The sequence below is a fragment of the Suncus etruscus genome, chromosome 8 (genome assembly GCF_024139225.1).
Source record: "Suncus etruscus isolate mSunEtr1 chromosome 8, mSunEtr1.pri.cur, whole genome shotgun sequence".
In the NCBI taxonomy this organism is placed as follows: Eukaryota; Metazoa; Chordata; class Mammalia; order Eulipotyphla; family Soricidae; genus Suncus; species Suncus etruscus.
In genome coordinates this window covers 85,942,987-85,952,750 of record NC_064855.1, presented here as the reverse complement: position 1 = coordinate 85,952,750, position 9,764 = coordinate 85,942,987, and the positions used below count along the sequence as shown (strand labels likewise).

Here is a 9,764-nt window from a genome sequence, read left to right as displayed (position 1 = left end):
TCTTTATATTGCCTAACGTAGCATTTGAAGGGAAATATATTGAATGGCTAGTATTTAAACCATAACTATATTTGTATTAACTATTTATTAGTTATTGATTTGAAAGTTGAATATGAAACAAAATTCCGTGGCTTCATTGGTTCTTCTGATGTTATTTAGCTTTAAAATACAACCCATATCAGGAATAAAAATTATAACATCCTGGTTCTATTTACCACATTCATTATTCCTAAGAAAGTGAAAGTATTTATAAATTTTAGGAGAGTGACTGTAGACTATGAATAATCTTCTTTTTCACATTTCTTACTTGGTTTCTTCCTCAGCACCGTATATAGACTCAGTAGCATGATCAGGAATGTTTCCTTAGGCATAGTCAGGTATAACAAAAAAGACAATAAATAAAAATAATCTCAGGCCATATGAATTATCAATTTTTATGTACATTCAATATGTCTTGTACTTTAAGTTTAACATACAGAGACATTTGATGATAGGAATTTCACCTATTCTTATACTTATTTAAAAGTGGCGGCGTGGGGGGCCCCGGGGCCAAGAGCGCCGCGCAGGCCAACGCCGCCGCGGCCGGCAAGCAGCTGCGCAAGGAGTCGCAGAAGGACCGCAAGAACCCGCTGCCGCCCAGCGCCGGCGCCGGCGGCGTGGGGGACAAGAAGGAGGACGCGCAGCCGCCCGTGGCGCTCAAGAAGGAAGGAATAAGACGTGTTGGAAGAAGACCTGATCAACAACTTCAGGGTGAAGGGAAAATAAATGATAGGAGACCAGAAAGGCGAACACCTCGTGAACGAAGATTTGAAAAACCACTTGAAGAAAAGGGTGAAGGCGGAGAATTTTCAGTTGATCGACCGATTATTGACCGGCCTATCCGAGGCCGTGGTGGTCTTGGAAGAGGTCGAGGAGGCTGTGGACGTGGAATGGGACGAGGAGATGGATTTGATTCTCGTGGCAAACGTGAATTTGATAGGCATAGTGGAAGTGATAGATCTGGCCTGAAGCATGAGGACAAACGTGGTGGCAGCGGATCTCACAACTGGGGAACTGTCAAAGATGAATTAACTGACTTGGATCAATCAAATGTGACTGAGGAAACAACTGAAGGTGAAGAACACCCAGTGGCTGACACAGAAAATAAGGAGAACGAAGTTGAAGAAGTAAAAGAAGAGGGTCCAAAAGAGATGACTTTGGATGAGTGGAAGGCAATTCAAAATAAGGACCGTGCAAAAGTAGAATTTAATATTCGAAAACCAAATGAAGGCGCTGATGGGCAGTGGAAGAAGGGATTTGTTCTTCATAAGTCAAAGAGTGAAGAGGCTCATGCTGAAGATTCGGTTATGGACCATCATTTCCGGAAGCCAGCAAATGATATAACGTCTCAGCTGGAGATTAATTTTGGAGACCTTGGCCGCCCAGGACGTGGTGGCAGGGGAGGACGAGGTGGCCGTGGGCGTGGTGGACGTCCAAATCGTGGCAGCAGAACTGACAAGTCAAATGCTTCTGCTCCTGATGTAGATGACCCAGAGGCATTCCCAGCTCTGGCTTAACTGGATGCCATAAGACAACCCTGGTTCCTTTGTGGACCCTCCTGTTTGAGGTTTTTGCATGCTTAAGGATCCCAAACGACTAAGAAATTAAAAAAAAAAAAAAAAAGACTGTCATTCATACCATTCACACCTAAAGACTGAATTTTATCTGTTTTGAAAATGAACTTCTCTTGCTACACAGAAGTAACAATATGGTAGTCAGTTTTGTATTTAGAAATGTATTGGTAGCAGGGATGTTTTCATAATTTTCAGAGATTATGCATTCTTCATGAATACTTTTGTATTGCTGCTTGCAAATATGCATTTCCAAACTTGAAATATAGGTGTGAACAGTGTGTATCAGTTTAAAGCTTTCCCTTCATTTGTGTTTTCTAATTCAGAATTTAGATGTTCTCCCAATTACAAACTGGTTTTAAATATTGGACATAGTATCCGTTTTAATACCTGCTTTGCATTTTCACACGTGGTCAGTGGGACATGTAAACATGGATTTGTCAGATTTTAAGCTGTGTGAAATACTAACAATATGTATTTTAACTTAGTTTTAATATTTTCATTTCTGGGGAAAATCTTTTTCACTTCTCATGATAGCTGTTATATATGCTATATCTTTATATACAGAAATGATTAGTACTTGAACAAATTCAAAGCACATTGGTTTATTAACCCTTGCTCTTACATGGTTCATTAGATTCAAAGTATAATTGATTCACAATTTCAGCTAGATAGAACTGACTTGACCATTTTGAACAAACAGATACCTTACTGGTGAAAGTTATTTAAGCTACTTATTGTCAGATAACATCCTGTGAGGTGAGGTCGTTTCATTCTACTGGTGTTAGGTGTCCACTCCTCCAGTGTGGCAGGTGCAACACATTGATTTGGCTAATGTGTAAGCTGTCAAGTGTCTGGCATTTGGTAGGATTTGTGTGTGTGAAAAGTCCTAAATCAAAATTGTGCATCCGTATAATCAACTCTTTTACCCTTCCTTGTTCTAAAGAAACCAAAGGGCACTGGTTAACAAGGTGGTAGGGGGTATTTTAGTTTGTGAATTTGAAAAGCAGACAGCTTTACTTTATAAGGTTGAAAAAGCAGCACTACTCATGGAAAATATAAACCAAAAATCTTAACTGTTTCTGAATTTCCTACATTACTATGAATTTTGGTTTTAAGTTGGTAGGTGATGTTTCACAGATGGCAGTTTCTTTTCCCACTTTGTTACAAAGTTAGGGACCAGAGTGGAAGTGCGGCATGTGCCTTGCACAAGGCCAACCTGGGTTCAATTCCCAGCTTACTACATGGTTGGTTTCCCCAAGCTTTCCAGGAGTGATTCCTTAGCACAGAGCCAGGAGTTTAACCCTGCACGCCACTGGGTATGGCCTGAAAACCAAAAAAAAAAAAAAAAAAAAAAAAAAAAAATGGATTTCTGTAATGTGAGCAGCACCATTACCAAAAACAGAGATGGAGGAAATGATTGATAAGTAGGTATTCTAGAATTTTTTAAAAATCATTGGAAACATGGATAAAACAGAAATTTTATTTAATATTAGAGATTTCTTTAATGCAATTTTTTACCTATGACGAAGTCCAACCTTAATGCTGAAGATCCTTAATCATAAGATGTTTATTTAGCTAGCTAGTACTATATATTTTAAAAAAGAATTGTATACTACAAAATATATTCATTTGGATCTAATAATCTAGTTACCTACTACTTTGACATACAGAGGAGGAAATTGGCTTTTAATAATGGATTAGCTTTTGTGCTGGTGTTTTGGATCTTATGATGCTGAGTATGTTCTGCACTGGTGCTAATATCTGGTTTAATTTGATAATTTACATACCTGTGGACTACCCAGAGGCAAGTATTATTAATCTAGTCCCTATGGGTGGGCTATTGATCCCTCTTGAAATTGCAACATGCACACCGCCTAAATCCGTGTTTAGATTTTCAAATATCTTAAACTTGTTCTGGACACATGTTTATACCTAAACGACAGAAAAAATTTCTAGCAACAAAAATCTGCTTCTAAAAATGCTTCACAAGTTCTCTCAGCCATTGCTAGTACTTTGTCACTAGAGAATACATAGCAATATATGGAATGTTGCAAACTTTCAAGGTAGCCTAAGTCTTTTTTTTTTTTTTTTTTTTTTTTTTGGTTTTTTTGGGCCACACCCGGTGATGCTCAGGGGTTACTCCTGGCTATGCGCTCAGAAGTCGCTCCTGGCTTGGGGGACCATATGGGACGCCGGGGGATCGAACCTCGGTCCGTCTCCTAGGCTAGCGCAGGTAAGGCAGGCACCTTACCTCCAGCGCCACCGCCCGGCCCCTGCCTAAGTCTTAAATATTTGGTCCATTGGTTGTGCCTGATGGATGTTAATTCGCCTCCTAGTTCACTTCTGTGTCGAGCTAAAACTGTGAACCTAACTTTCTCTTATTGGTGGGTAATAACTGAAAATAAAGACTTATTTTCATGCTCAAAAAAAAAAAGTGTCTGATGTCAAAGTTTGAAATCAACATAAATAATGACAAAGAATGATTGATGTTATGATTAATTTTGAAACTTTCTTATGTACATATCAAAATGACAATATTTAAACCAGGGGCATGAAAGTCAGAATGAGGTACATGGGCATATTATTATAAAAGAGTTTATTCTATAAAAGTCAGTTACAGATTACTCTTTGAAGTTATTGTTTATAGCTTTAATTTCTTTTTTTTTCGGGCCACACCCATTTGATGCTCAGGGGTTACTCCTGGATAAGCACTCAGAAATAGCCCCTGGCTTGGGGGGACTATATGGGACTCCAGGGGATCGATCCACAGTCCTTCATTGGCTAGTGCTTGCAAGGCAAAAACCTTACCTCTAGCGCCACCTTGCTGGCCCCTATAGCTTTAAGTTCTTAAATGAGAAGGGATTGGTCAAGTTACTAACTGATACCAAATTTAGGTAATCGATGCACTGCTTATAATATCCAAATTTAAAATAATAAATTATACAGGTCTACTTAGTCTTATAACTCATTTAAATTTAGCTTTGCCTGTTTGCTTAATATATTTTGTTTTAGTTAGGGAATCTTTAAGACTAGATGCATTTTTTTTTTTGGACTTTAACACTCAAAATACTTTTAAGAATGAAATACTGCAGCATAGTTAGACTACAATTAGTATTCCCATTACCATATAGTATGTTTATCTTCAAAGTATTAAAATAAATTATATAAAATGGTACAGGAAAAATTGTATACAAAACAATGGTAATTTGGTGTTGGTAATATATAAGTAATATGTTTTGAGAATAAGTATACTACGTTAGTATGGTTGTTTTATTTTCAGAAAAAGTAATAATTAATAGGATAATACTTTATAAAAAAATCCATCCAGATGTCATATTTTTGTCAATGAATGTAATGATTAAAGCAAAGGCATTAAAGTTATCCAATCAAAAGAACAGAAAATATTTGTAAGATGTCTGAGTAGTACTTTAGTGGGTAGGGCACTTGCCTTGAGCTGGTCAACCAGTTTGCAATACATGATATCTCAAATGGTATCTCAAACAGGCTAGAAGTCATCTGTGAGCACAAAGCAGTAATAATCCCCAAGCAGCTACATGTGTGGCATAATAAAGAAAAAATAAATAAAGGAAAAATAAATGAAAAGATTTTGTAATGGGTGGGGGGAAACATTGAATTTTGAGGGAGTGTAATTTAGGCAGTGTGAGAAAGGTTTGAATATTCCAGGAAATGAATAACTTTTATGGCTGGGGGAAGAATTTGGAGTTATCTCAAGACATAAATAAAAAGCAGTTAGATATTTATAAACCTATAGGGGAGCTGCTGTGAAAACAAGAAATTGAAGTGAATAGAGAGACTCATTACAAGATGGTCAAATAATCTAATCTTTATGTAAAGACCCTCAGACCTATGGGGTTCCTTAGATAAGTCCGTATTGTTCACAAAATAAATGCCATTTTTTCAATAATGCCAAGATACATTTCTGCTTCTTTGTTGACATTTACACAATGAAATCTCATGGAAGATGGGAATAGTTTCATTATGCATGTCATAGGTAAAGTAATAATTTTAATTTATTAAATATAAACCCTTGGTTCATGTCTTTTTTATATTCTGTGTCATGAAATGGGAAGTTCTCATAAAACAATCCAGCTGCATACAGAACATTCGGAATATATTAGGCCTTATCAATTGTAAAATTGAGTTGTGAGAAAATAAACAGTTTTCTTTTCATGAAGCACTGTATTTTCAAAAGACTGCCAATTAAAAGAAAAGGAAAAATATAATTTGCTGATCTAAAGTTCAATGTTTTCAAAGCATTATATAACATCCATTTTAATTCTGATCAGGATCAGAAATTTCAAACAATCCCAATTTACATTGTTAAATTATACTTGTTTTTGTATATGCATAAATACATAGAAATGATTTAATATGTGAAGACAGATTTTTAAATCCTTGTTTTTAAATAGGAAAGAAAAAATAACTATTAATATTCGTATCATTAAAAAGCATACAGCAAACAGCAATGGACTATCAGAAATAAAATTACTACCTGACATATAGTATTTCAGCAAAATATATGCTATTGTATTTTTTTTATTTCTTTTTAAAAAAATATGGGGCCTGAAAGATAGCACAGTGGTAGAGTGTTTTCCTTGCATGAAGCTGATCCAGGACAGATGGTGGTTTGAATCCTGACATCTCATATATTCCCCCGTGCCTGCCAGGATCAATTTCTGAGCACAGAGCCAGGAGTAACCCCTGAGCACTGCCAGGTGTGACCCCCAAAATCAAATATATATATATATAGTTGAAGTATTAATTAATTAATCTAATAAGAGTTCTTGATGGTTGTGGATGATGGTGGATGAATGGTGTGGACTTTCTTGGCTAGGTCAGGCACCTGAACCCCCTTTCAGCTAGCGGGTCTGTAGGTATCAGGATGACTGCAAGAAAATGATCCACAGGCAGTCAGTACAAGTCAGGAGACATGGAGCTTTATTATAAGACCCTAACTGCCATATGTATATCTTACATGGCTTCTCAGTTAACCTTTTAAGCAGCCTCTTTCAAATGCTCTGCATCTATCCTGTCTCTCATCTCTACCTCCTACATCCTTCTCCTAGGCTTCTTTTTTACCCATCCCCAATTCCCTCTAATTAACAACCGCAGACACCTCCCAGGAGTGGGTGGGCCTGGCCATCAGGTAACATTAGGATTTGGCCTGGGGAGGGGTAACACACACACACACACACACACACACACACACACACACACATATATTGGTGTTCTGTAGAGAGCTGTAGAGGAGTGGTCAAGCAGGACGATTGGTGAAGTGTCAATGGAGGGTGCAGTAGCCATAACTGACAGGGATGGAAATTGGTCCACCATTCCTTCCAAGATCTCTAACATTCCACTGAATGGCCAGTGTACCCAGAGCTTTTTATGGATTAATTTACATTTCTTTTGCTAATAGAGTAAGTCGATGGAGCTGGTGCCTGAAGACATGGCAACTACTGAATATGATCTTATTTTTAATTATTTATTTATTTTTGGTTCACAACCCGCTGCACTCAGGGGATACTTCTGATTCTGCACTCAGAAATTGCTCCTGGCAGACACAGGAGACCAAATGGGATGCCAGGATTCAAACCACCATCCTTCCTGGATCAGCCAGTGCAAGGCAAAAGCCCTACCACTGTGCTATTTCTCTGGCCCCTGGATGTGATTTTTAAATTGAAAATTTCAAAATACTATTCCCAATTATATGGCTTAATAATTTTCAGATACTGACTGAAAAGTGTAAATTGTGGTCATACAACATTTACATTGAATGGAATATAAAAATAGTATTTTATACTATACTGAAAGAAGTGAAAAACATATTTTCCCCTACACATTCCTGATGGGAGTTGTCTGTCTCTTTCTCATGCAATGCAATGTTCCCCCCTCAACCTCCCCTCTGTGTTAACTACCTGCTTGTCTTTTATCTACTGAGTTACAGGTGCTGATCCATTTGCTGGCTCCCCATGGTTTTACAGACCCTGCATTAATTGTGCTGAAGACATCTTGGAGACTTAATGTCTGGATCCCGCTCACTTGGAGACTTGAAGTCTGGACCCTACTCACACCTACCCCCAAAACCTCCGGATTCCCCCATATCAAAGCCCATTCCTGTTTCCTCTGTAAAAATAACACAGCCCACCTGAAAACTGTATAAAAACCCCTTGATTTCAGACTTTGGGGTTCGCAACCTCTGCTCTGCTCTGAGCACGTTTCGAACCTCTGATCGATCAGATTAAACTTGGAACTTGCCTGCAATTTGCTGAGCACGTGCCTTTTTCACTATTCTGTGCTGGGCAACTGGGGGGTCGGGTCGTCCGGATTTTTCATTTTTGGCGAGCCACCAGGAGACCCTTACACACCCCACCCGAGCCGGACGAGTGAACAAGGTCTGCTTGGTGAGTTCCCTGGGATCCCTTCTCCCTCCTCCTCCCCTTAGCTCACTCTCTAGTTCCCCGTGTGCTTTGCTCTGGGTTTATCTGTGGGAAGCGCTATTGCAAACAGACCTGATAATCGACTAAGGGGCTTAGTCGTGGAAGTGTGTGACTTTGGAATCCCAGACTGAGGTTCCCACTCGATGCGTATACCGAGTGGCAAAGGAGTTGACGAACTCCAACGCAAAGTCACATCCCTGGCCGCGCGCACCAGGGTGCCTAGGAGGCGATTTAAAGCAACGGGGAAGACGTTCCCTGGTTGCAGGAAGGAGGTCTGTCTGTGTAAAGGTTTGTCTGCGTCGTAGGTTTGCTTTCTGTCGCTATTATTGAATTTGAAACTGTTGTTGGAATATTGGCTTGCGATTTGAGTTGAATATCTGGCAATTCTGATATCGTCATTGTGTTTCTCTATTGTGAGTCCCTTGGGGCTCGTCCTTTGATTGTTGAGCCGAAAAACTTTCTGTTTAAGATCTCTCACTAACTGTATCTAAACTAACGCTACTGAGTCCGACCGCAAAAGTCCCCCGGAGCCAGGTACCCCGTCTTCTCCATAAAAGACGTGGTCCGATAGATAAATCCTGGTGAAGAATAAAGGGTCTCAGTCAAGTCTCTCCAGATAGACTTGCCCTCCAGCAAGACAAACTGAGCTCCGGTTAGGAACACATTGGTTTAAGCAATACACTTCTCCCTCAAGTGGTCGGACATTCTCTTTTTCTATGTCTTCTGTGACTAGTTCTTTCTGTCCTCTTACTTGTAACTGGACTAATCCAGCCTCATATTCTGGTACACTCATCCCAGTTTGTTGTTTTCTCTCTACGGAACACCCTACCCTTGTTTTCGTGTTCCAAATCGGACTCTGTATTGTGTTTTTTTTATTCCTTGTTGGTTGTTACACTGTTAGGTGTGGAAAGAGGGCTTGATATATTGCTGTGTGAAAGAGAGGCTTGGTAACAGCTGTTTGTGCATAAGGCTGGTGAGACCAGGCAGCAATGGGACAGGTACAATCCACACCACTTGCTCTTACACTAGAGCACTGGAAAGAAGTTAATAAAAGGGCAAAAAAACAGTCTTGGGTTATAAAGAAGAGAAAATGGCAGGCATTTTGCTCTTCTGAATGGCCCTCCTTTGGTGTAGGGTGGCCTAAGGAAGGCTCTTTTCATTTGCCATCGGTACGGAAAGTAAAAAGCGTTATCTACCGCGCCAAACCCGAGGGACACCCAGAACAGGAGTCCTATATTCTTGTTTGGGAAGATTTGTGTGAAAGCCCCCCGGAATGGATGCGCCCCTTTCTGTTTCCAACAGCTCCCGACAGCCTGGTCGCCTTGCCGCCTGACCCTGAGCGCTCTTCCTTACCCCCACCTACTAACCATAGCATTCTTCCCGTAAGAACCCAAGAAGGAGGCGCCCCGGAGGAGATAACGAAGCCAGCCCCTCCCGGCTCACCTCTATGCCCACCACAGTTCCCCAACATTTATCCAGATACAACTGATCTTCTTCTTTTCGAGCCCCCCCCTTACAGGCCCACAGAACGGAGATTCGCCCAGCCTGCATCCACACAACGGGAGGCACCTGTCTCCCCTGCGTCTCCCTCAACTTGCGAAAGTTCAGAGAAGCAGGGAGCAGGTCAGGGGGCGTGGCCGCTTCCCGGGTCTGCAGAGCGGGGAGCGTCTGCCCAACCTGCGTCTCCCTCAAC

At 40.2% G+C, this 9,764-nt stretch overlaps 1 protein-coding gene across 1 annotated transcript; it reads left to right on the top strand.

The window, feature by feature from the left end:
* The first annotated feature begins 345 nt into the window (after nt 1-345).
* On the top strand, nt 346-2,093 carry LOC126015979 (plasminogen activator inhibitor 1 RNA-binding protein-like). The gene is made up of 2 exons (XM_049778503.1): nt 346-377; nt 527-2,093. The coding sequence occupies exons 1-2, from the start codon at nt 346-348 to the stop codon at nt 1,554-1,556; spliced, it is 1,062 nt and encodes a 353-aa protein (XP_049634460.1). The 3' UTR covers nt 1,557-2,093.
* Nucleotides 2,094-9,764: the final 7,671 nt, after the last annotated feature.